This window comes from Lithobates pipiens, unplaced genomic scaffold (genome assembly GCF_037356315.1).
Source record: "Lithobates pipiens isolate NorthernLeopardFrog02 unplaced genomic scaffold, aLitPip1_a1.2 Scaffold_13, whole genome shotgun sequence".
In the NCBI taxonomy this organism is placed as follows: Eukaryota; Metazoa; Chordata; class Amphibia; order Anura; family Ranidae; genus Lithobates; species Lithobates pipiens.
In genome coordinates this window covers 138667328-138695315 of record NW_027507718.1, presented here as the reverse complement: position 1 = coordinate 138695315, position 27988 = coordinate 138667328, and the positions used below count along the sequence as shown (strand labels likewise).

Genomic DNA, 27988 nt, shown 5'->3' with positions numbered 1-27988 from the left:
TTAAGAATAAAAGGTGTTTATTATGAGCCCATAACAGATAACTACAACTGAATTGAACACCTACTGAAAAGTATAAAGGTTTCTTATAAAATAGTTTTTAATTTGCCTTTCATACAAACATTTGATTAGAAGTAATGGGTCTTTCATAACTGGTCATCTCAGCACCCTGCAATACTGAAATCTGTCTGAAACATTATCAAAATATACAATTTACCACTAAATAAAAAAGGAACATTGTATTACAGATTTGCACTTGAGTAGATATTGAAAAAGCTAGATATGTACATTAAATGTATACACAGGGTGAAAATGAGCCATATATACTGGGAGGTTTCAGAATCCTTGCTAGGTTATTACAACGAATGCAGCTTCAGCCTACATTGTATCGCTTAACTGGTTGTGGACCTGTAGTAATGCAAATAGATTTCCATGTAGGACACCAGCAGCAAAACATGATTTTTCCAAACAATTGCCTACAATTACACATCCATTGATCTTAAAGCTCATTCTGGCCATTTTAAATTTAAGGCTGTTCAGCCTTCAATTTGTCAAAGACCCATTTTTGATGAGCCTTTTACAACCCAAGCTGGAGTTATGACCCTTTCAAATTTTGCTTTATCATACAATCACATTGCCCATAGCAACTGCAAATGTTCTGTAATGCCAAGTGATAAGGCACAGGAACAGATGTTAGACTAAAAAGGACAGACATTAAATATGCAGTGCTTGAATAGTAAAGCAATATAAAACCAGGCACCTGAGGGACAACAATGAAGGCACTAAAAAAAGACAGTACAAGGAATTTCAGCCTTACAACTCATAGGCAGAGTGTGCTGAATTCAGAAATTCCAAATAAACTAAATATTGGTTTTGATGCGATTGTCACAAGTTTCAGAGCCAATGACCACATTAGAGAGTTCTCAAAGGATTCAAAAGTCAGTTTGGAGACCTCACAGCTAACAATTTCCATCCCAGTGAATCAGAGGCACTGTAGAAAACTTGCAGCTAAACTGTGCTAAGGTTGTGCCAATTCAAGGTCTGTAGCTAATGGAAAGCCAAACCTTAAAAAAAGTTATAGCTTTTACTGGTAACCCTCTGTGCATCAGTTAGGCTTTGACACACCAAAGGTTAAGTGCTACAAACTGCAAGTTTTGTTTAATGCAGATAAATCGTCAAATAAGGCATAACAGGAGGCCAGAAAAGTATTAAGACTGAATGCAGGAACATGCAAGTTTCATTTGGTCCTTGATTGAAGCATGAACAGCATTGCTTTTACTTGTGAACATTAAGGCATGTGGGGGTAAATGAATACACTGAAATCAAAATTTCCACAACTGTGTAATTAAACAAGGATAAAGCAAGTATCTTTCTTGCTACTTCTAAAGCCTGATCTTGATCAGGCTCAAAAGAAAAAGTATACAAGGAATTAGCTAATGTTAAGGTGCCATGGTCCCAGAAAAATTTGGTCAGTAAATTAGTACAGATAAAGGGATTGCTGTGGTTTACAGTCCCGACAATACTTGAACAGCTTTGGATAAAACATCCAAGAACCTGACAGCGGGCGAACATCAGAAAGTTCAGATTGTAAGGCACAGAGCAATAGCTGGTCAGCACATTGTGACTCAAGGTTGGACCACAAAAACATATGCAGAGTGTTCAGCTGATAGGAACTGTTCCCATTGGTCACATGTGCAAAACATACTGCAGTCATTACACAAATCTAGTCATTCAACTAGATTTACAGCTGGCCCTTCAAATCCAGGTAAAAAAAAAAAGCTAGGGCCTGTGTCAAAATTTGGTCCTAAAAAAAAAAAAAAAAAAAAAAAAAAAAAAAAAACTGCTCAAAACTCAATTCATTTAAGGGTACTGTGAAAAATACACACAAATGAACACCCTCAATATATAGATCACTAACAATGAAAGCCTTGAAGAAAATATATATAAAAAAAAGTTAAAAATCTGGGATGCAAGGACACTTGAGCGCTGCAAGTAAAGTGGCTTATATCTGGAATGATGGAAGTGAGCCCTTGAGAGACATAACAAAGGCTGGTAGTCCTTTACTTTCTTCACTCCCCAAATCAGATGGTGGACTTCGAGAAGGAAACTCTCAGGTGATGGCTCTCTCCCATATCATGGTTGTGAAGTTCAATGAGAGATTCTATAGCCTCTTCAACAGACCCCATTTGAATAAGAGCCATTTTCCGATCTTTCCTAAAGGAAGGGAAAAAATAAATCATTAAACAATGCCCCAAGTAAAAGATTTTCTGCACATGTGTAAAAAAAAAAATAAATCACACTTACTGGAAGAACTTGAAGCCTTTCACTGTGCATCCATTCTGTGAGAAAAGCTGCTTTATATCCTCTTCACTTACAGCAGGCCTTCAAAAGTAAACATTTTAATTACTCAAAAGAACATTCTGAAGTTACCATGAAAATAAGTTACTAAAAACTTTCAAATTTCTCATGTTTGGGGACTTTATGCATTTGGTCATAGTCTAGGCTCCTTGTGCAGAATAGCACCAGCATTCTGTCGCACTAGTTAGGATTTCTTCAAATACACTTGCTGGGATCAAAGAAAGAATCTACATTAACACCCAAGTTATTTTTGCAGGTTTCACACTACGAAGCTGGCCTTTTCATACAAAAAAATAAAAACTCAAACAAACCAAACCCAAGATCAGTCCTGCCACAGAGTTAACATTTTCACCATTAATAGTCAAGTGCTAAAGGTTTCCAGGAACCCCAAACCAATGGTACACTACACAAGCTGAAAAATGACAAGCCGACATGCCAGGTGGAGCACTTCCCACATTTACTCAAATGGAAGTATCAGATGACAGTTTTCTATTCATTCACTATAGTTGAGGCAAATCAGGCAGGGAAGTATTCTATAATGCACAAGGGGTCCCATTCGTACTATAAAGATTCCTTAACCATTATATTTGAAAAGTAATTAAGTCATCACCCTTCTACAGGAACCTGCACAGAAGAGATCAGTAAAGTGTTGCTTCCTGATCTTTTCATACGAGGGGGCACAGGTAAGCATGCCACACAAATGTGATAGGGTCTAACTGGCAGCTGCAAATCTAGTGCAAATATTGAACCAATAAACAAGCTTACGGTATATTAGAGAGGTGGAGTGTGGCAGATGGCGGAAAGATGTTTTGAAAGTTCTTGGAGCCTGGCTTCTTAAAGCGGTGGAGAGGAGAGTTTGTGAAATCTTTTGTTAATCCCTGGTCTTCCTGCCCCTCTCTAGGCAACTGAACTGTTTGGTGCTTCGACATAGTGATGCGAAGTGGTTTCCCATGAAGTCTTTGTCCATTTAAATGGCTCATAGCTATAATAAAAATAAATGTAAAGCAAATCTAAGAATTTACAAGGATACATGACCATTTTTACTTTTAAATTACTATGCAGTTTTAAGATTAAAGCACAGAAAGATCAGCGTATGCAGGTTAATCATTTGTAGCACGCCGTTAATTAATCAGTTTGATCCATATGCAAGCAACAGTAAACACCAATACCAGAGATGAAATGGCCTTTAACACATTTGTAACATTTCAGGTTTAATACCATTAATGAACAATTTAACTTGCTTACTGGCACTGCACCGCAGTGGTTAGGGTTAGCCATGAGAATGTGGACAAATCTCAGGTGCTTAATTACAAACAAAATAAACCACTCTTTGCATTGTAATACACACATTTCCATCAGAGGACAGTACATCTTACCTAGTTGAGCTTGGTTCCCATCAGCCATCTGAACAAGTGCATTCTCTTTCTTGTTAAAGAGAATTTTTACTCTGTGTACATCGCCATACACACCTTGGGAAAAAAATATAAAAAATTTTAAAAGGTAAAATACCCATGCATAAAACTTAAGTGCACATTTGTCAAGAGCACAAACTCAAGTTGTATCGCTAATGGCATGCCAAGTTAGAACGTTAGCAAAAACCAAAATGAGCAGTCCAAAATGTTAGTGGCACTGCCAGACTAGAGTTTCCCCATGTTGTACGTCTATTATTGAGGGAGACAATAACAGTGAGGGGGCTTCCTAGTTACCTTTATATTCAGCTAATGCAAAAATCAATGCAGTATTGGGAGAAAAAATAAAAAAGCCATCAGGAAATGCTCGTCTGACTTCTCCCTTATAAAACACTGCCTGTTCAATCTTATAACATAAGTCACAATCTTAAAGTTTACAGAATTTCCCCACCCACAGCACATTAGTAGGAAGATTTGATAAGCCATCACCCAACTCTGCATGCCACTGCTTCAAAAAACATTAAAGTGCAATTCTACATAAAGGCTTTAGAGGTTTGCAGCCGCTACACCACACAAAGATCTCACCATACTGTGGGAGGGAGAAAAAAAAAAAAAAAAAAATGTACAACTGCACCTCATTCACCCACCCAACACATCAAGAAAATGCATGCAGACCCCACCCCATTAAAAAAAAAAAAAGAAAAAAATTGAATAGTAATAAAGTGCGAAACATACCGAAAAGAATAAAGAGGCATTGGGGTGTGACTCTCTTTAGAGAACAGCAGAGCAAGGCAGCGAAGGGACAGGGGTAGAGAAAAGGAGCCGAGGGGAGAGCACAGCTTGCAGAAATGGTCCACGAGGAATGTGTCACCGGAGGAGTGGTAGGAGCAGTTGACGGATGATATTCAAGGTGGTTAATATTTGAAGGATAGGTTGGATCCGGACAGCAGGGTGTTTGGGATTTTTTGGAAGGGAGAGTATGTTTTGTTTCACAAAGCACAACAGGAAGCAGAAGATGCCGTGCAGTCAGTTGGCAAAGAAATTCCGGATCAAGGTAAATAAAAATAAAAAAAGAAGGGGATGGGAGGAAAAGAAAAAAAGTAGCAAAAACAGGTCAGTAAATATATAAAGAAACAGGTACATAAGAATAAGTAATCTAGATTAAAATGTTTATAGACAGCTACTAAGTTTTAATCTGATGGGAAAGTAATACAATGAAATGAAACAAAAAGGTCATATGAGACAATATCCACAAGTTAAGGTGGTCAATGAGATGCCTTTTGCAAGCAGTCTAAGATTTAAATGCCATTGTTCAAAAAAAGGACGCACAACACACCAACACTGGAATACTCCAGAGCACAAGTCTTATGCAAGCTGAGTTTGCATAATGCCACCACAAAATAAGCCTTTGATAAGGTATGCCTTACAACAGGGGTCTCCAAGCAAAGAACCAGTTTGGTCCTTCGGATTTTAGGGGGCTGGACTGAAGTCAGGAGTGGAAATTTTCCTGGTATCAGTGGGAGTAAACATTACCACATCGGGGGAAGAACAGTGCCCCATCAATGTCAGTTGGCAGAATGGACATTTAAGAGACATATCAGTGGAAGGAATGGTGCTCTAAGGGTCAGATAAAAAAAAAAAAAAAAAAAAAAAAAAAAGCACATGGCCACATCAGACCCCCAGACTGTAGTTTGGAGATCACTGCCCTGCAACTAAAAAAAGAAACCAAAAACTCTAGTTAATGAACACCTGTACAATGGCATTATCCAGGCTCACAATTTGTACCAAATTTTATAATAAAAACAAAAAGATTCTGGGATATTGTCTGCACATGTATCAAGAGTTCTGCAACTAAGTAATTAGCAAGAAGAGTACTGTTAGTTCAGTCCCTAAGAGGGAAGTTAAGGCCATCCCTCGATTTAAAAAAAAATAAAGTTTTATAGCACACATTTTAATGTAAAGCTAAAAACTAAATTAGAACATATTTTGCACATTTCAAAAGCAGTCAACTGGATTTCAACTAATTGTTAGTGGTATTAAAACCCCAAAACGCTGCAGCTGACCAATCCTAACATGTGATGGCTGCATTTCTTTATCGATCAATTCAGTAACTACCTCCTTATGTAGGATGGCGCCACTCTGGATAGAGGCAGTTGAACCAACCTGGGACAGCAGCAATGTCAATCTGGGGAGAGGGTAGTTCTAGATACACAAGCCCATTTAAAACCAACCCCCAGGTTAAGCATTTTATTTACCCTTTTGAATGAAAGGGTTACATAAATGATTGACCGTGACACAAGCATCCCTGATGTTTTGTCTCAACCATGTAGATGCTACTTTTGATGGACAGCTGGGTCTTTAACCACATCAATACAGGGCACTCCCCCCTGCTGCCCAGGACTATTGACAGCTTTCAGCAAGGTGACACTACCATTTTCTTCCAACAAATAGCTTTTTGGTGGCATTTAATCACTTTTATATTTGCTAAACTAAGAGACCAACATTTTTCAAAGATGTATAGATATAGGTTTTCTCCTGCACTGACAAGGTGGCACCAATTTAGAATTGGGCACTGAGATGTTACCGATTGGTAATCAGTGCCAATCCGAATTGCCATTGTGATGGACATCTGATGGTGGCTGTGCCGATATGTCCTGATTATCAGTGCACTCTCCCTCTGAAAGGAGAGCGGCTAATCAGTGCCAACTGAGGAAAGCCGATTACAGGCACTTGCTGTGATTTACCATGTGATCAACTGACCAAGAGCCTCCATCAGAGGCTCTTTACAATGATCAGACTGACCACACAGCTGGTCGCTGCATGCAATCATGGTTTATTCCTGCTGGATGCCCAGTCAGGGAGTAACAACCACTTCCCAGCTGTGATTTTGCTATAGGCCAGGCAAGAAGTGGATAAAGGATTTATAAATTACACTTACTGATAGAAAAGAAAAAGCCTACCAAAAAAGAAAACTAATGCAGCCACCACATCCAAGAATTGTTAAGCTGCAATATTGTTTAGGTTTCATTCCACTTAAATGGTATTAAACCAAACTTGATGTCAAAGTTGTTGACTTTAGCTCAATGTTTCAAGTTTACAAGTATTTCAGTGGCAGACATTTTATTTTAGCCACAGAATGCCACTAACCTCTGGGTTAAGGTTGCTGATAAGCAGAACAGCGTTTCCAGGCATTGCCAACCCTGGGATGCCAAGTCTACTGGCAGCAGACGGAAGTGTAAGAGGTGTAAGTCCATGGATGCCTAGCAGAAAAGAAAAAAAAAAAAATCCATTAAATACACTGCTGGGTGTGTACATCTGTAAATTCTGAATTGAAAAGGGAAGCTCCAATTTCCCAAACCAAATTTTACCCACACTGACCATGTAGAAAATATTTCCCCTTCATTCTGTCAGCATAGGTCCAGACTCCCCAACACAAACCGCAATATTCTAACCATGCCATACAGCAACCAAAGCCAATTTAGGTCTTGGGGGGGGGGGAGAAACATACCTTGTTGGATTGCAAAAGCGGGTGGAAAACCAGCACTTGCATAAGGATTTGCAGATATCAGTCCTGGAGCTCCTGAAAGAGGAAAAGCCACTGAAGGATTAGTAACAGGATTTTAAGCTTCAACAGTTACAGGCTGATTCAGCCACACATCATTTAAAGCATTTGTAAAAAGGAAACACCCGCAACCCCCCCCCCCCCCCCCCACAAAAAACCCTCAAACACGACTCAACCCTGACCTTCTACCCAGCTGACAGCAGGAGCCAATGGCCCCGGCATCTCAGCCAATGAGGAGTGAGATCTCTGGGATGGAGATCATGAATTTTATGCATGAAGGTAAAAAGCCATTAGCATTTAAAACAACCTTACTTTAGTAACTCTGGCTGCTTGCCTCCCTCACAAGTTGAGTGCTATAACTCACTTTACACCAGAAGAAATGCATCACTTCAAATAAGTTCAGTGGGCAGTGATTTTTCAAACTAAACTTGGGCATACTTAGTGTGGATAATAAGGAGTTTACATGTAACAAATAGGGCAGAGCCAGCATTCCACATTTCAAGTTGTTTTGCAATTCTCACCAAAGGCCGCAATGGTTTGATCCAAAGAGGGCTGTCCATCACCAGAAGGAAGGTCTGGCCGGGTGTAATCCCGACTTTTGTCATTATTGTACTTTACGTTGAGGCTGGTGAGCTTGGAGAAGTCAATACGCAGTGTACAGCAAGCATTATATATATTCTGTCCATCAAGAGCCTAAAAAAAAATAAAAAAAAATAAAAAAGGGAAGAATCTACTGTCAGACATCTCTGCTAGTAAATGATAAGAATGTGTAGGGGGGGGGGGGGGGGGGGTGGGGGGGGGGGAATAAAACCACTCACCAGTTTGGCATGTTGGGCACACATGGGATCAGAATACTGAAGAAGTGCCTGAAACTGATTGTTCTTTGTAAAAGTAATAATCTTCAGAACTGTCCCAAATTTGGAAAAAATCTATGGAAAAGAAAAAATAAACCACCAAGTGTTAAAGTAACCCTCTGACCACAAGCTTAACCAAGTTAACCACTTAAGGACCCCATATATACTGCAGCAGGGTGGCCCTATTGCAAGAAACGACATATCCGTAGTAGTTTTGTGCATGAGTTACCGTGGGCACACCCACTGCTCAGCAGGGGAGCCAATGTGCAGGTCCAGCGGCCACAATGACAACCTGCAATTGCTCCTCAGAGCCAGAGCAGGGATCTGCCAATGCAAACAAAGATCCCTGTTCTGTCAGGTGAATAGTGTGCTAGACCGTTCCCATGTACAGATACTCCAATCTCTCCAAAGTTAAAACAAGGGCAGAGGATTTAATAAATGGGAAAACTGAAGAGGGAGAAAAAAAAAAAAAAAAAAAAAAAAAAAAAAAAAAAAAAAGAAGAAGGAGGACTGAAGTTCTGCTTTAAGTGGTTAAAGCGGAGGTCCACCCTAAAGTGGACCTTCCGCTCATCGGAACCCTCCCCCCCTCCGGTGCCACAATCGGCACCTTTCAGGGGGGGAGGGGGTGCAGTTACCTGGATAATCCAGGTAACTGCACCCACTTCCGGGACAGCTCTCTGCGGAAAGGGGCGTAACTTACGCCCCTTTCCGCAAGTGCCCCGCTGCCTGCTGGGAAACACACAGCTCCCAGAGGCAGCGGGGAGCGTCCTTACTGCGCAGCGCAATTCGCGCATGCGCATTAGGGAACCGGGAAATGAAGCCGAAAGGCTCCATTTCCTGATTCCCATACCCAAGATGGCGGCGGCAGGACCCGACAGACGACCTAGCGATCGGCTTCGGGTGCCGACATCGCGGGCGCGCTGGACAGGTAAGTGTCACTATTTTAAAAGTCAGCAGCTGCAGCATTTGTAGCTGCTGGCTTTTAAAAAAAAAAAAAAAAAAAAACGCGGAGTCCCGGTGGACTCCTGCTTTAAAGACTATAAACCTTTAGCAACTGGGATTATAAGGTCCATTTTAACAAAACATATTTTCTTGATATATTGGTGATAATTGAAATACAAGTACTAAATGTGCAAACCAGATAAAAGTAGCTGCCAACAAAGTTGTTACCACAGTGCTAACAGAGCAATGTTGTGCTTACTAAATCCCAATAGTAGCAACACAAGTTACTAAAGTGAATTAGTAATGTAATAAATCCTTCACAAGAAATGCTGTTTGAATATTCGAATCAATTTACAGAACATGCCCACAAATTCAGAATTTTTTTATTGTGAATCAAATGGGGGGGGGGGGGGGGGGGGAGTCAATGTGCATAACCATTTACACCCCTAAAGACAATACTTTGTAGCGCCACCTTTTGCGGCTATCACAGCTCCAAGTCTCTTTTGGACAAGTCTATGAGCTTGCCACATCTTTCCACTGGGATTTTTGCCCAATCCTTGCAAAACTGCTCCAGCTCCTTCAAGTTGGATGGTTTGAGCTTGTGAACAGCAATCTAAGTTTGACCAGATTCTATTGGATTGAGGTCTGGGCTTTGACTAGGCCATTCTGACACATTTACGTGTTGCTTTAGCAGAGTGTTTGGGGTCAAGGCCAACCTCCACAGTAGCCTCAAATCATAGTGGTACAGGTTTTGCTCAAGAATATACTTGTATTTAGCACCATCCATCTTTCCCTCAACTCTGACCAGTTTCAGCCTTGACTGCTGAAAAAAAAAAAAAATCCCCACAGCATGATGCTGCCACCACCATGTGGGGACAGTTCTCTGGGTGATGCGATTTGTTTGGGCCAGACTGTTTTCTTTGATGGCCAAAAAGGTACATTTTAGTATTAGACCAGAGCACCTTCCTCCATACATTTTGGGAGTCTCCCACGTGCATTTTCACAAATTCAAAAATGTGCCATTTTGTTTTTGTGGCCACTTGGCCATACGCTCCATAGTTGAGTTTTATGGCAGATTGCCATCCTATGTACAGATACTCCAATCTCTGCAACTGCTGCAGGGTTACCTCATGTCTGTGCTGATTGCGATTAATGTGCGGCTGTCTCTTGGCAGGTTTGCTGTTGTGCCATGTTTTCCATTTGATTATTGATCCCTAGGGGCACCATCAAATCTAAGATTTGGATATTTTTTTATAACCTAACCCAGACTCAAAAACTGTCCCTTACTAGTTGAGAGTTCTTTGGTCTTCATAGCAGTGTTTGGTTAGTGGTGCCCCTTGCTTAGGTGTTGTAGCCTCTCGGGCCTTTAAAAAAAAAAAAAAAAAAAAAAAAGTGCGTATGTAATGACAGATCATGTGACACTTAAGATTGCACACAGGTGGACATTTCACTAATTATGTGGACTGAAGGTACTTTGTTGGCACCAGAGCTTTTTATGGGCTTTATAACAAAGGGGGGTAAATACAGATGCACATGCCAATTATCAGTTTATTTCTGAAAAAGTTTTATGTATACATTTTCTAATTTTACTTAAACCATTGTGTGCCAATCCATCACATAATTTAAAGAAAACAAACTAACAATAGGTAAAAAGCCAAAGGGGTGAACACTTTCACAAGGCACTGTATACACAAGAGCTTGGAAAGAAATGTATAAACCATTGTCCATTTGGCTGGGCATCCCGGGGGGGGGGGGGAAGGATTCAATCACCATGGAACCAGGAGTTTAATTTATAGAGGCTTAACTTGACCTGTAGGGGTCTCCATCCAAGGCGAGAGGCTGGGGCATACCACTAGCACACAGCAGATGGTGGAAGCATTTGGATGAATTGTATTTTCCTGCTGTCTTGCACAAGGCACTTTATGATTAGACATGTTCATTTATTCACTGTATTGCCGCTTTGGAGCAATTGCACTTTTTTATTGAAGAAATCACGATTATCCATCATTTGCACTGTATTCAAGATTTACTTCTAATATTTGCACTGGACTGTCAAGTATTGTTTTTGGATTACACAGTATTTATTGAAGGATTTATTACATTTATAATTTATGTTCACTTTACTAATAAAGTTTACTTTACTTGGGTTGCCATTAGGATTTAGTAAGAGCCACATTACTGTTTAACGTTATCACCTCATCACCAAAATATTATACAACCACAACCCATAGAATGTACCTGTTGTAAGACATCAAGAGTAACTGGGTAGAAAAGGTTTTCCACAATTATCCTGAGGACTGGGCTTTGTCCCGATATAGCCATGCCAGCATCCACAGCAGCAGCCGTGGCCGACAGTGCAACATTTCCAGATTGGACAGAATTCACAGCCAGCAGGGCTGCTTGCGCTCGCTGAAATTAAAGCATATATAAAACTTGAAAAAAGTTTAAACGTGTATTTCAGTTAGACTTTAAAAGTTAAATCTGTTTCACTAGCACGCCAGATAACCTATTCCTCCTACATTAGCATGTAGCATTTACTTTGGCATTACAATTTGGGCCTGTGCCAAGAGCCTACACAGATGGCATGGTATTTAACATGTCATCTTACTTAAAGCTGAACCAAGAAGAGCAAACCAGCAATCACTGAGGATCATTTTTGGGTGGAACTCCACTTTAAGTGAAATTTATACTGCCTACAGTTAATGACTGAAAACATGGCCCAGGCCAATTTAGGCAGTGAATACAGGAAAAGGGGGGCTGGTGTTGGACAGTAAAGGTTAGCCTTTCCCTCCAAGATTGAATGGTTTCAAAATGCATTACTCACAGCTTGATTAGGAGAGTTATCAGTCTTCAGTTCTTTGTGATTTGAAAACTGGATATAGATTGGCTGACTTCTGAGCACAGGTGTAACTGTAGCAAAGTAATTCACCATGGTGTTTGCCGCCTCCTCTGTACTCATCTCTAGAAAAGCCTAAAAACAAAGAAACAAAAATTACAAATCCTATGTCCCACAAGTTGCCATGAATGTACAGTTCAACTGAAAATAAAAAATGTTAAACATACCTGATTTTTGCCCTTTAGCATCAAAAGGTTGGTGACTTTTCCAAATGGAAGGCCAAGAGATATAACTTCAGCTTCAGTAACATCTCCTGGAAGCTGTCTAACATGAATCACTCTAGAGCCAACACTTACAGATCTGTTGTCTCCCTTAAATTTCTTGCTGTCATTTCCATTTGCTGAAAATAAAAATAGTTACATTTTCACATAAAGAAATTTGTAACAACTTAAAAAAAAAATAAAGTGTTCTTGCCCTTTCAATAGTTTCATGCTTCAGTGTTTTGAGTTGCAATTATCTTTTGACCAAATTACATATTTAATATTTAAAGCCAGCAAACCTGATTTTAAAGTGTTGCACTAGCCAAAAGTTGGTAAGGCTGTTTGTAATTATTGGAAAGATTGCAAATAGATTGTAAACGGCTACAAAATAGTCTACTCTAAACAGTCTTAAAGCAGAGTTCCAGATGCTTTTTTGCATGTGCTTTTTTGATGTGTTCCAGCGAGTTTGATGCAGTGCATTCCCTCCCCCTTTTTTCTTTAACATGGGTGTTACAGTGCATTTTTGGTGTTCCCCATGAGTTGATTCTTTTTACAGTGGTCCAGTGCAGGAAAAATGCAGCATGTTCTACTTTTTTCCCTGGAACTGTAAGCACTGAACTATGCCATTGAAAACCATATAACCTACTTTGTTTTTTCTGCATCAAAAACACATAAAAACTGGACTGCACGTGGTGTGAACTGGCCCTTAGTAATGCTGACCCCCTGACATGCCACATCTGGCATGCAATTTTTTTTGGGGGGGTACTTTTAGAGGCATCCAGCCCCCCACTTCCTCCTGTGGCTCTGCAGCACTGGAAATTCCTCTCCCTCCTACAATCTTCTTGGACACTTTACAGGTCCCAGAAGATTGCCCAGCTATGCTCGGCTCATGCATGAACAGTGCATGTCTGGCTGTAAAGCTGCAGCCAAGCACCAAACAGTAAGAATGCTGGTGCCGTGGAGAGGAGCAGGGCTTCATAGGCCCACATCACAGGACAGGCGAGTGCCCCATTATTAGTCAGCAGCTATACTTTTATACCATTTTGTAGCTGCTGACTTAAATTTTGGCGGAACACCGCTTTAAGCCGGCCACAAATTGAAGTTTAGCTGGTTCAGCTGAATGTCTCCCCATGAATGGGCAGGCTAGTTGAACTTAAAGTGCAATTTTACCCATAACTCCTTGTTAGAGGCTGCCATTTTTCTGATCCTCAGAGCCCTCAAACAGCAGTAAATCATAAAATGGAACTAAACCAATCAAAAATGATTTCAAAAACAGTTACATTCCTGGAATTGCCAACTGTCAATTGCTTGTGTCCTCTACCAAATGGCTGGTGTCACAATTGATCACATGAGCAGCACCATGGCTGTTACAGTTTAACAGAAGCAAATCCCTTGGCTGTAAAGGCTAGGAGGGTTTAATTCTGCTTTAGGTCCCATTCACACCTGAGAGTGGCATACTCAGGCAGAAAGCCCCACGGTTTTGTCAAAAGGGTCACCAAAAAGCAGAAAATGGCTGTAATCTGCTAAAAAAAGTTTCATAACTTGTTTAAGCTTCAGGCTTCAAGTGTGAACCATCTCCATAGAAAATAGATTCCCCCCCTCCAGCATTTTGTAGCTTCAGGCTTCAAAACAGGGGGGGGGGGGGGAGAAGGGGGACATCGTAAAATATATATTTTTTAAAGCACCCCATCCCGTGCTTGCACACAGAAGCAAGTTTTGCCCATATATGTAAATTGTGTTCAAACCACACAAGAGGCATCACTAAGCATTCCAGCAAGGGCAATAATGCCATCTAAAGACCTCCTTTAACGCAAAACTGGTAACCTGTAGAAATTCTTAAATTTCGCCTATGGAGTTTAAGTGTCAAGTTTGTCGCCATTCCACAAGCAGCACAATTTTGAGTGTTGGGTATCAATTTACTCGGTGCAACATATTTCAATATATAGATATATATCCCCTCCCGCTCCTCTGGGATAATGACAGCAGCTTTTATCCCTGGAAAGCCAATTGCTCACAAAAAAAGATTTAAAAAAATAAAATAAAAATACCGAGATGCCTGCAGCTGCAGGCCTCATCCTGGTATAACCTCCGAAAGCCAAGGCTGCATATCTGTGTACGCTTGGCAGGAAGGGGTTAAATACTAGCTGAAACCTGTAATTGGGAAAAAATGAATGTGGTTCCATACATATGCACACCCTTAATACGGTTTTCATAAAATCAAAAAGCAAGCAATTCAGAAATCAGCATTACTGCATTTTGTCTTTAAAATCTTTGACCACTCTTCCAAGCAAATCTTTGATTGGGTAGGCATCTCCAGTGCACAGGCTGGCAGCAGTAGAATTCTGCCACTGGGGTGACATATTTGGAGCACTTGCCACAAATTGGACAAAAAAAAAAAAAAAAAAAAACAACTTGCCATACTCCCAACCCAAGGGACTGAATGCTTTTCAAAAAAGTATTTAAAGTTATGCAGATTTATGAAACTACATTCTTATCCCAACTTAATATTTAATTGATTTGCACAGATTAAAAAAAGGTTGAAAAATATTCTGAAGGAATTTATTGGTTCTCTTTTATGAAGACACACTGCCATTTTTATAGGTGTGTAGACTTTACATCCACTGTAGAATGGCCAACATCCTTCCCATGCAGGCACTTACTGCTGCATGGGAAGACTAAAAGCTGAATTGTGATTTCAACATTTGATGAGGCAATGAAAATAAAGAACCACACCACAGAAAAGATCTTTACCTGCAGAAGCAGAGTTGCTCATGATAAAGGGTCCGTTAGTAACGCAAGAGAAAAGTTCGTCAGATCCCCGCTGGAAGAGAAAGAAAAATGTAAAAAAATAAAATAAAAATAAAGTAAAGTACTCAAAAAAAAAAAGTTAACCCAATTCCACATGTAAGCTTCCTAGCAAACTAGTGTCACATTTTGTACTGTTGTAATACAATGATTGTTACAAATAGCAAACTGCAATGCATATACATGTGTGCAAAAGGACCTGAAACAGGCAACATTTTACCCTTAACTTCATTTTCCCAGGACAGAAAAAATATATAGACAAACACTAGACTTGGCTTAACAGGTTAAGCTTCGTTAAATTGCGTTTAACACCTTCTGCCGGCGTCTGACTTTACAGCTCTAGCACTGGAGCTTCAGAACACTATGCTGTTGCTGGGTTTTTTGCAGCCTGAAAATTGCCATGCCATTTACAGCTCAAAAACACCATGGTGGGCATGAGGTCATAGGCCAACGTAGAGAGGCGCTTTTAAGCTGCAAAACAGCATTTTAGCTTACACGTGATTGGATGATAAAATTGGCAGAGCGTCCCCTCATTTCAGATCTACAACTTAGATTTAAAGTGACTGCTCTTACAAGTGCACTTTCAGTGCAAAGTGGAGTATGCAATTTTCTGTTTTAAATGAGAATACTCCATGTTTTGATGGGGGGGGGGGGTGCAAGAACTGTTGTCATCCGTGTCTGGAAGGAAGAGTTCATAAAAAGCACAATGGGTAAAAGTGTAGGAGAGCTCATTTAATCCAGGGCTTTAAAGCATACCAAGAGATTCAGTCACCATAATGGGAAAAATTAGAAGCAGACCCTTAACTGTGCAAAATTTCACATCAGATCATAAAATGGATACTCAATTATGAAGCAGATTTCTTCCGTAATTAAAGTGGTTGCATACCCATTTTGTTATTCATTTTACCTACAGGTGAGCCTTATAGGTTTACCTGTAGGTAAAAAAATAAAATCTCCTAAACCTGTACGGTTTAGGAGATAATCACTTTGCATGCAACCACTGATGTCAGCAGCGCATTTGCTGTGAATGCCCGGCTGAAGTCTGGCAGACACCGCCGGACCTTGCTGGGAAGAAGACTCCAGAGTGATGTCATCCAGGATCATGGCTTCAGTGCCGTGAATGTCCAAAGCCATGAACCTGAAAGACAAGCCAAAGGCAAAATGTCAGCTCCCTCGGCGTGAACCACCCTGCGAAATGGGAACCTCATTCTAAGGCATGTATTTCATAATGAACTAGCTCATAATGCATTTGCCTTACAGGGTTTTCTGCTGGAGGTTATACAACCGCTTTAAAGCATATACTAGTTGTCTGCACAATAAAGAGGCACACTGAGCCATTATGTAGCTACAAGCTGTACAACTCAGTACTTTCTTGCCAAAGAGATCAGAGGACATGGGCACTTTACGTCGAGAGGAAAAAGATTTCATCTGCAAATACAGAAAGGTTTAACAGCAAGAGCTGTGAAAATGTGGATTAGACTCCCCCATAGATTGTTCTGGCCAACTTATTAGATTGCTTTAAAAAAGCCTGGATTCTTTCCTAAAGGTACATAACATAACTAGGATACTAACATTCATAGGTAAAGTTGATGCAGGGAATATCAAATTACCTCTTAGAGGATCAGGAAAAAAATGTATTCCCTGCTGTAGCAAATTAGATAATGCTTTGCTGGGGTTTGTCACCTTCCTCTGGATCAACCCCCCCCCCCCCCATTACTGGCTCAGGTAACAGGGCCAGTAGCCCATCCTGTAACACGTTACTTCAAACATTACTAAATTATTAAGAGGAACTTTAGAACCCTTCAGAGGACCTTGATAACAAAATATCAAATGCCACTGCAAGGTGCATATTTAATTTATTCGACTACATGCAGCTCTTTACACTGATCAGAGCCATTTACACCAACCAAAAGTATTAAGCCAGCTGCAGACTGAACAAAATTCAGCCAGTTCAGCAGGAACCAGATTTTTCAAACCAGGTATGGGCAGGCTGGTTGTACTGAAGTATATAAATCAAGTTCAGTACAATCAGTCTGTAGATTTCTTTGATGTGATCACTGCTGGCTAGCTATAGCCACCAGCAGTGATCATTGTATGCCAACTATGAAACACTGTTGAGGGGGATATTAACCAATTTCTTTCCTTGCAACCATGAGTAGAGGGAAATGAAAATTGCTTGATGTAGGGCTTGCCTTAAAAACATGCTTACTACAGCTCCATGAAAGCTACAACCACTTTTGAGATAGAAGGAAATTAACCCACTGGTGAACTTTTAAGACCTTGTACACTGCTGCTGGTAAACTGATGTTTAGGAGCAGTTGAGCATTTTTTTCAGCTGCTCCTGAACGGTTATCAGTACATGTACACAGGGTCATTTACAGTAGTTTCTAGGCAGTTGAGGTTAGCGGCTTTTTTGGAACAAAAAAAAAAAAATAAAATAAAAAAGGGTTCAGAGGAGTTTAGAGGCATTTCAAGCAAATGCTTCTAAACGTGGCCAACTTGCGATTAGCCACGTTTCATTTACAGACGTTTCTCATTTTTTGTCCATTTAACGATTCTAAAATGCAAAAAACAGCTAAACATGGTAAAATGGACGTTTTAATGTGGGTTATTATCTGTTGAGTTAAATCATTCAGGAGAGGTTGTAAAAACGTTTACAGGAAACCTTAGGTGCATTTGAAATTGTAAATGCCTGTGACAGCCAGTAAACACTGCTAAACACGGTAACTTGCATTTAGTTTCCAGACTTTAAATGAAGTTTCTTTGGTTAAGCACTTGGATGTAAATGCAGCTAAACAGACATTTTTAGATGTTGGTTTCTAGCTGTCAAGTTAAATCATTCAGGAGAGGTTAAACATCCTGTGTATATGAAGCCTTTGAGGCTTTTAAGAAAAAATAATTTAAGCAGAACCTGACATTTTATGTAGTCAAAAATAAACCTGCAGGTGCTAACTACCAAGCCAACATTCAGCATGTTAAATGGATGTTTGCATGCATAAACTTATTAAAATACTACATTTTATATTACACCTTTAAAATAAAAATCTTCTAAAAACGGAATAAAAAAAGTGATCTGACACCAGATGTCAGGCCATGAAAATTTTAACAAAGCACCATTAATTTCAGATGTAGGTCAGCTAGAGAATCAGGGAGACAAAGGCAATGGAGTACTTATTGCAAAATGGGCCAAATTTCTAGAAGAGCTTGTAATTGGCAATATCACCCTTTTACGGCCCATCATAAGTAAAAGCAGATTCTTCATAAAGGTCTCAAAAAACAAAAACACGGGTCTCAATTATACCTGTGTGTGCTTGCCCTTTAGAATTTAGAACAGCCTGAGGCAGGGCAGGAACTGTACCATCCCCCTTCAAAAGCCAACACAAAAAAGACTGCTATGGTAACACCTAGATAAATAAACCTGTAATAAAGCAGGGTTGGGCAGGCAGTCGAATATGCATTCCAGAGCTTGAAAAGGACTAGTAATGCAGCCGCTCCCAGACATTACCTCAAGGGTAGTAACCATTTCAATGATAAAGAAAAGTTCACAGGATAAAATTGTGAAATCTAACCTACAAGGCTTTACTTATTAGGTACTCAAATTAGGTTTCAGTAGCAAGGATATAAGGGCCATTTAAATCTTTGAGTAAAAGTTTGTATAGTGACACTTTTCCCCATTTGTGCTCTTAATTTCAAGTGGTTACTTTTCTACATTCCATGTAGAAACATGTATGAAATTACCTTAGGTCACTGAAATGTGCATAATATATTGGTAACATTCATCACTGAAAATGGTACAGAATTTTCTGTTACAGTTTTACACAACGCTTGAAAATTTTCTATTGATTGTATTTAGCAGTTTGTTATTAACACTGCTTTACCGCCGACACATTTTTAGCACCACTTTACCAGCGCTATTCAGCCGCTAGCAGGGTAGTTTTAATCTCCGCTAGCAGCTGAAAAAGGGTTAAAGCCACATTATGCCAGCACTGCCCCATTGTTTTAAACGGGCAGGAACGGTGTATACACCCCTTCTACAGCACTGCAAAGATGCGGCTTGCAGGACTTTACTGTCCTGCAGGTGTACTGCTTTAGTGCAAGAGCCCTCGGGCTTTCACACTGGAGAGACAGAGCAGGGATCTCAAACTGGCAGCCCTCCAGCTGTTGCTTAACTACAAGTCCCATGAGGCATTGCAAGGCTGACAGTTACAAGCATGATGGGACTTGTAGTTTTGCAACAGCTGGAAGGCCGCCAGTTTGAGACCTCGGCAGTAGAGGCTCTTTATAGGCGCTATTTTTAGTACTGTAGCACCCAGTAGACTAAAAGCGATTGTATTTCCATGTTGAGTACTGTGGGAGACCAAATAATGAATGCAGGGTCCTGGGGTTAGTAACAATACCAAAGTGACTAGCCAGTTATCTTTGCAAATGAGTTAAGATACCATCAAGCTTTGTATGATTATCTTGAAAGGAATGAAGGGAAAAAAAAATAATTGTCTTACCTTTGTACCAACTGTTATATCTTGAACAATCCTAAAAAAAAAAAAAAAAAAGAGGAATTAAAAAGGTTACAAATATGTTTAAGTAATACAAATGTAAAAAAACATTTCTATACTACCACCATTGAGAGAACATTGGAGAACTGGCCCCTATTCAGTAGGTTTGTGCAAGAAGCAAAAGTCTGAGACTGTTGAACTGAAATAGGTTGCCATTACAGTTTACCAAAGTAAGCCATTTATAGCAAGAAAAGAAAAAAATGCAAAAACAGCGTAAATGCAAGTCTCTAAAGTGCACGCCGAGGATACACAAGCCTCAAAGTGACATCTAAAAACTAATTTATAGTCGGCTAGCATTGTAAAGGTTTGATACACAAACTTATTCTGGTACAACTCTAAATCTGCATAATCCATAGGTAGCTTGTTTTAGTCCCTAGCAAGCAACACAAGGGTCATCTGATTTCACTGTATAGCTGTACTTTAGTATCTGGACAAAGTAGACTGGGGGGGGGGGGGAAAAAAAAAAAAAAAAAAAAAAAAAAAAACAGTATTCCAGTGGACATATACCTTTTGATAAGTTTGTTCCCCAAAAGCAAGTAGGCATCTGCCTGAACTGTGCAACTATGTTGCATGTTATGACCCCTTCAGACAATAGCCTCTTGCAGCTTGATCAGATAACAAGGCAAGCCATACATTATGCAATTTTCTTGTACAAGCTTTAGATTTACCAAAATATGAGGTCAGACCTAAACCTTTTTAATGTTTGTGCAATCAGGCAGACCCTTGCACTACATAGTTAAAAGATAATTCTAAAAATGAAATTGAAGAAAAATGTACCCAATGTAAGGCCTAGCATGCCAGTGAAGCCAAGGACTCGTGTTTGCAAAACCAAACGCTCATACAAGTTTAAGGCAGGATATGAGCAAGCACATTTTTCCCCAGCTATGTATCCTTCAACTAGCGGTGAACAATTAATCCAAAAAAATATGATCCAGAAGTAATTTTTAGTAGTTTCTCAAGCCTTAAAGGGGTAACCAGTGCCCACTTCTTTGCAGCATAACCTTATTAATTTGATTAGATTGACAAGCTTTATTGAAATTACATTCAGCTCATGCATGCACTGGAGATGGGTGAAGATTTTTTCTCATACATTGCCAGACATGTGGCACAGAAATGATTGCTTGAAAACTATTTCAGTCTAAGCTTAGAAATAATGGTCAACAAACAAGCCTAAACTGCATTCCATTAAAGTTTTTCCAATGGAAGATAAAAAGTACCTCTTCTAGTAGCACAAGCAGATGACTTGAAACTAAATATTTTAACAAAGCAGAGAATAAAACCAATCAAGATTTGATGTGAGCCAGAAAATTGAGCACAAATTTACTCAAAACCAGATCCAACATTTAAGCCCATTCACACAGCCATTCAGGTCCACCTGTCAGTTTTTTAGGTGGGCCTGAACGGACGCTCCATGCAGGTCTATGGAGCGACAGATGTAAGCGGTGACAATGTCCATCGACACCCAAACCACTAAAAGTAGACCTATAGCGATACGTTCACAGCCATCCGGATGGGATGAAATCCAACACCCTGTCTGTTTTCATCCGATCCCTTCATAGGAATAAGTGGGGCTCCGACAGGCTCCTTCTGATCAGAAAACAGAAAGACCTCCTGCTGAGCAGATCCACCTTGTGTGAATGAGGCCTTATATGCCTAATAGGTTACACTAGGTATCAAGGACTGACTAAAAGATTTGAGAGCAAAAACTTGAACAGTCACCACCTATTTTAAAATGAACTTTGTGTGAAAACATTTGGCATATACTGCCACAAAAAAGAAATTATTAACAGGGACCCAGTCAAAACAAAATTTGGAGTACCGCTAAGCTAGTTATACAATAAAAATGGCAAGCAAAACATCTGAAGCAGTTTTGAAACAATCTCAATATATGGCAATTGCACCCCTAAGAAAGCCCCAGAAGATCATATCCAGTTTGAAACTTCCCATTCTTGTCAGATAGTTAACTTTACAGGGGCTTTCTTGGCTCATTTACACTTCAGTCAGTGCAGGAAAAAAATAAAATAAAAAAGGCAGTCAAGCTACAGTTTGACCACACTGACCACTCCACTAAAGCAACTGGACAGAATTTGAACATGACATGGAAAGACTTTTACCATGGCATGAGACAGTGTACATGAGCAGGGCCACACCTCTACCATGTCCAATGCTTGCAGCTGCATCAAAAATGGTTCAGACCTTACAGGGTTAAAAACAGGAATTCAGGAGACAACACTGCCCCATCACCTGTCAAACCTCTGAAAAGCAATCCAACAGATCACTTATCAGAGAGTCAGCAAGGTCTGCTGAAGTGTCAACTAAAGCTAGCTACACAAGTTTTTGCTCAATATCCTTTATTTTTACCTTTAACTTAAGATGAGCATTTACTTGCCAAAGTAATAGTTTCTACAGAAGAGCTAAAAATCTGTACCAACTAGCACAAACATACCATAATAAAGCGAATCATACAATGATAAAATACAGTAGAAATTGGGAACTCTAGACATCTGTTTGCTGCAGTACACAATTCTGTCAACCAGCACAGCTACCACGTCAAGGGTCTGTTTTAAGGCCCCAAGCATAACTGCATAGTTGGTTTCTAGACACCAGTGGACTCGGCAGTGCACATCACATGCTTACCTGCAATAGCCAAAGCAAACAGCTTTAATATTGCAGCCAACTCTGGTGCAATGGTTCCACTGTCCTAAACCAGGGCTTGACAGATGCTTTTAAACTGACAGTTTTTGTATTGTCAACCAAGCTTTATTTTCAAAGACAAAGCCCCTCTTTTGAAGGCCTGATGTATACCTTGACAAATACATGACACAGGTTTACACACAGAAGACACAGATGTGCCCTTATGTTTAAAAAAAAAAAAAAAAGTTTAGCTCTGCTGTGTGTAGGCAGAGCTACTTTTTTTTTTAGATGTTAAAGAGGGATTACACCTACAAAAAATTAAAAGCCAGCAGCTATAAATACTACAGTTTTTTCAATAAATGGACACTCACCTGTCCCAGGGTCCAGCGATGTCAGCAGCCAAGACAGATTGACCCTCAGCTGCCGCCATTCTAGGTGAGGGAATCAGGACTTGAAGCGTTGCTTCACTTCCTGGTTCCCTACTGCGCATGTGAGTCGCACAGAGCACTAGGAATGGTCCGCGCTGTCTCTGGGACATTGTACTCATCCTGATGCTATAGCTGTAATATTACTAGTGATAAAACATGCAACCCCTCTTGCATGAGGGGTTACATGTGCAGTATTTGTAGCTTTTAAAGAGGTTTCAGAAAAATAGACAAATTTTAAAACACCACTGGGTGCTCACGTGACCTGCTGGTGTTCCCATTCCTGAACTGAGCACTACAGTGGGGGGGGCTGTGTTTCCCTGCTGACATCAGCTGTGATGAGAGCAAGTGGTCATGTGAGTGCCCAGTAGCGCTGTAAATCCGGTATTTTGGGTAATTTTTTTATTACAGATACCGTACATTAAATCATGCAAGTTCTATCACCAATAATATTACAGCTATAGCAGCAGGAGGGCTTCAGTACAATTACTAGTGATAACACCCCCTCTGCTTCGTGAAGATTTAATGTGCAGCATTTTTTTTTTTTAATTCTTCCACAAAACCTTATTTACAGCACCACTGGGTGCTCACATGACCTCCCACAGCTCTCAGCTGACATCAGTGGAGAAATAGTCCCTCCCATTCCAGTGGTCAGATCAGGAGAACACTACCATGTTCACGTGGGCGTGCCCAACGGAGCTGTAAAATAAGGCAGTTTTAAGAGATTAGATACTGCACATTAAGGCCTCATACACAGTGGACATTATAAAAACGTCAGTAGTGTTAGCTGTAGAATGACTTGTAGCTTTTTGGCAGAACTATTCTCACAAAATCCTATGACAAAAACGCTGATAAATGCAGAAAGCCATTTTTCAGCTGAAAAACTACCCTCTAGTTCTTTACCAGCCAGAAAGCCCCTGCCAAAAAACACCCGTGTGCATGGACATATAGGATAACATGCTGGGGAGTTTACTAGCTGCAGGGAGAAAAAAAAAGCCTGAAGCCAAAAACCGCAGCTGTAAAAACATCGTGTGCACGAGGCCTTGTGTACACGACGTTAAAATAGCTTTATAAAAATAGTTTCGTAGAGTCTTTCAACTTTTAATGTTTTGAAATAGCGTTCGTTTTCAGCATTTTTCCCGCATTAGCCTTTTTTGCCAATGTATCAAAAACATCAATGCTGGTGACCCACATTTCAGCATTCATCAGCGTTTATTTATGTGGTCAGAAAAAACAGCACCTGAATGCCATTTTAGGGCATTCTGACAACATCCCACAACCACCACTGCTGATAAACATCCATGTATCCACTGCATGAGATGGGGGGTTATGGGCTGTCAAATCCAGGTATCTGCTCCCACTTCCAGGGGAAAGATCGCCAGCGATCTACACAATGTCCTCCCTTCCACTATCAATATTGGAGGATATTTTTGGGGGGGTGATGTAAGCAGATACCCAGCCAGTAGAGCTGCACGGTAACTCATCAAGAATAGTTATCACGATTTTTTTTCCTGTTGCGATCTTGACAAAAGTGTTTCACGTTTCTTGCTATGCAAAGAATTCTCTGCTCTTCTGAAGCCACAGCAGTCAAAAGGAAGAAAAAAAATGGGTTGTCTGCCAAGAATCACAACATTCTTTAGAAGTTGAACTCAAGTATAAACATTGTAACAATCTGTGTGTAATGTGTTTAACCACTAAGTGCCCGTTCACACTACTGCGACTTGTCAGGCGACTTAGCCGCCTGACAAGTCGCGCTCCGTTCTGTACTATGGAACCGTTCTAATAGGAGCGACTCAAGTCGCTCCGACTTAGAAAAAGGTTCCTGTAGTATTTTCGGGGCGACTTCAGGCGACTTGCATTGACTTCTATACAGAAGTCATTTTGCAAGTCGCCGCTGAAGTCGTGTGCAGGTCGCGTCTGTGAGTCGCGCTGCAAGTCGCGTCGCCCCTGTGTGAACGGGCACTTAGAGTCCATTCACACAGGGTCAACACCACTTCCAGCGCGACTTTGCGAGGCAACTTGGACACGACTTCAATATGAATCAGCGTGACTTGGGGTAACTTACAAGGCAACTTGAAGTTGCCTCCAGGACAGGAGACTGCCAGTGGCCAATCACATAATAACCAGCTCTGTGGTAGGGGTTTGCCTAAAAAACATTTTACTTCCTGGAAAGTTGCTTCACTTAAAGCGGAGGTCCACCCTAAAGTGGACCTCCGCTCATCGGAACCCTCCCCCCCTCCGGCGCCACAATTGGCACCTTTCAGGGGGGTGCAGATACCTGTACAGTACAGGTATTCTGCACCCACTTCCGGGATAGCTCTCTGCGGAAAGGGGCGTATATTACGCCCCTTTCCGCAAGTGCCCGCCCCTTTCCGCAAGTGCCCCACTGCCTGCTGGGAAACACACAGATCCCAGAGGCAGCGGGGACCGTCCTTACTGCGCAGCGCGATTCGCGCATGCGCAGTAGGGAACCAGGAAATGAAGCCGAAAGGCTCCATTTCCTGATTCCCATACCCAAGATGGCGGCGGCAGCACCCGACATACGATCTACAGATCGGCTTCGGGTGCCGACATCGTGGGCGCGCTGGACAGGTGTCACTATTTTAAAAGTAAGCAGCTGCAGTATTTGTAGCTGCTGGCTTTTTTATAATATATATATATATATATATATATATATATATATATATATATATATATATATATATATATATATATATATATATATATATATATATATATATATATATATATATATATATATATATATATATATATATATATATATATATATATATATATATATATATATATATATATATATATATATATATATATATATATATATATATATATATATATATATAAAAAAAAACGCAGAGTCCCGGTGGACTCCCGCTTTAAGACAGGGGATACGACTTGGAGGCAACTTCCATTGAAATCAATGGGTACAAGTTGCCTAGAAGTCGGATTGACGTAGTACAAGAACCTTTTCTGAAGTCGGAGTGACTTTAGTAGTGTACTTTAAGATGGCTTTTATGTTGCGTGGCTTGAGGCAACTTCAAGTCACATCCAAAGTTGTCCATGTGACAGAACTCTTAGGGCCGATATTCTACCGAGAACTCCCCCCCCCCGCCCCCCCGATAGTGTCCACCTGTAGTGCGCAGGCACGGCACTTGTGCCGTACGGTGGGCAAGGAGACGCCAAAATTCTCCAAAGATGAACGGCGCATGCGCACTTAAGAGTACCTTCTTCCCTGAGGCCAGGTTCTAGCCCCACCATGCAAGTGGACATACGGTAGATTATGTTAAACAGCACTTAGTAAGGGGGCCCCTCGACGCACTTCAGGCACGGCAAGGTTTTATCCTATGTCCACTTGGATGGTGGAGTTTGAACCTGGATTCAGTGCACAGGCGCTGTTCATCTTCAGAGACTTTCGGCGTCCCCTTGTGCTCCGTACTGCGCAGTACAGGGCAGACACTATCCAACTGGGGGCAGTATTTGACAAGACATTGGTTCACACTGCTGCAGTGCGAATTATAGCTTGATTGTGATCCGATTAAATTGCGATTTCGCATTGCGAATTCTTTGTGTTCCTGCGATTCTACTGCAAATTTTGCAGTCTACAGCTGAATTTGCATCGCATACGGATCAAACTCAGACAGGACCCTTTTTTTTCACGCAGCTTAGATTCACAATGCATTGATGTGAACAGCACTCAGAAAATTATGTTCTTAATTACTTTCAAATTTGAGCGATTGCAAAGGCTCAAATTTGTAATAGAATTTGCAGCAGTGTGAACCGGCCCCTAAAACCACTAAACATTTTTCCTGACATTTGTTGGTTTCAAGTTAAAAAAAAAAAAAAAAAATTGCTAAAGTTACTTAGAACCCCCAAATACTATATTTTTAATAGAGAACCTAGGGAATAGTGGTGGTTGCAATATTTTACATCACTATTTGTGCAGTGGTCTTTCAAGTGCAATTTTTTGTGAAAGAAAATGACCAAGGAAAAAAAAAAAAAAAAAAAAAAAAGGTTAGCCTAGTTTATATAATATGAAAGATATGTACGTAATATGTACGTAAGAATTGCGATTTTTTTTTTTCCCTTAGAATAAAGATTCTCATTTTGGCCAGAATCTTGCAGCTCTAGTACCTAATTTTGGCAAAAAGCCACTGACACTTCTGCGGAACCTCTAAGTAATGCCAACAGAAGTTGTGCCCTCTAAGAAAAGAGAAACTTTGCCTCAACTGGAAAGCAGCCAATCAGCCTTTAAATTTATTTTTTTACAATTCAGTTGATTGGTTGGTTGCTAGGGGCAACGGCAGCAGTTGATATAGACCTAATCTGCAACACCTCCCCCATGACTTTCTGGCGTCAGTCTACAATGACTCTCCCCTGTAAGCCTACAGATTGCACAACTTCCCCCTCCACCCTAGTTACACTTCTAACTGCTGATCTGAAGGAAGCTGCTGCCAACGTCAGCTTCCCCCTCCCTTTCTATATTAGTAAAAACGGCCTAGTAATCAAACCTCAAAATTAAAATAGGATCAAAGCTCCAGATCAAAGTTATACTGATGTTTAAATCCCCCCCCCCCCCCCCCACCATGTGAAGAGCCCAGTGTATGGGGTGTGCAGCAGCCACGTCCAGTAGTAGTGTGCAACGTGCGTACAGACAATGGAGCGGAAGCGGAGAACCCTCCAGGCTGAACTTTGCACACGAGTCCCCCCCACCCCCCCTCTAGACACGGTACACGACGGGATCGCTAAAGTTAATGAGTTAAACAGCAGGAAAGTATTTAACGGGGGGGGGGGAAGGAGAAAGGAGAGAAAGAGCCCCCACCACTCAGGTAAGCGGGCACACAGCACACCACGTATGCAAATCAAGATGGAAACCAGGCGATCGCCACTTCCTGGAGGACTGCGCTCCATCCCCGAGTGCGCTCATTACCTGGGTGGGGGCTAGAGCCTACACGGAGCCCCAACCAGAGGGCGGAATGGCTTCAAACCTCCCCCGCCACACCAGCCTCGTCTTTATGAGCGCATAGCAAACTCCTCACCAAACTTTACCTCCACCATACTACGCTTTATAACACCCCCCCCCCCAAACACGGAGCCCACGTTGGTACCCCTCTCCCGAGGAAACGGACGAGCACACTCCGCCTCACACTCGCTAGGCCTAAGTGAACACGTACCATTTCTCCCACCCCGAGCCCAAGACACTCACCCTTCCATGGCACACACAACAACCACCCGGCTCTGAGAGGAGGCGCCGCAATAACTGAGGAAGTCGATGCGACCGCCTCATATACACTCTCAAAATGGCGACTGGACTAGTGACGCAGGGGGCTGAGAA

General features: G+C 40.9%; 1 protein-coding gene across 1 annotated transcript; it reads right to left on the bottom strand.

Annotated features, from left to right (window-relative positions):
- On the bottom strand, positions 1-27988 carry PTBP1 (polypyrimidine tract binding protein 1). Its single transcript, XM_077475642.1, has 15 exons — positions 27860-27988; positions 19523-19553; positions 14970-15039; positions 12186-12358; positions 11947-12093; positions 11361-11531; positions 8145-8255; positions 7848-8019; positions 7273-7344; positions 6912-7024; positions 4500-4533; positions 3732-3824; positions 3121-3337; positions 2302-2379; positions 1-2211 (listed from the first exon to the last, which is right to left on the bottom strand). The coding sequence occupies exons 1-15, from the start codon at positions 27865-27867 to the stop codon at positions 2079-2081; spliced, it is 1623 nt and encodes a 540-aa protein (XP_077331768.1). The 5' UTR covers positions 27868-27988; the 3' UTR covers positions 1-2078.

Excerpts from the sequence above, each read along its gene's own strand:
- PTBP1 (XM_077475642.1), bottom strand. Across the intron at positions 12,094-12,185 it reads TGCTAAAGGGCAAAAATCAG|GCTTTTCTAGAGATGAGTAC; the intron begins GTATGTTTAACA and ends CTTTGTTTTTAG. Across the intron at positions 11,532-11,946 it reads ATAACTCTCCTAATCAAGCT|CGAGCGCAAGCAGCCCTGCT; the intron begins GTGAGTAATGCA and ends CTTTAATTTCAG.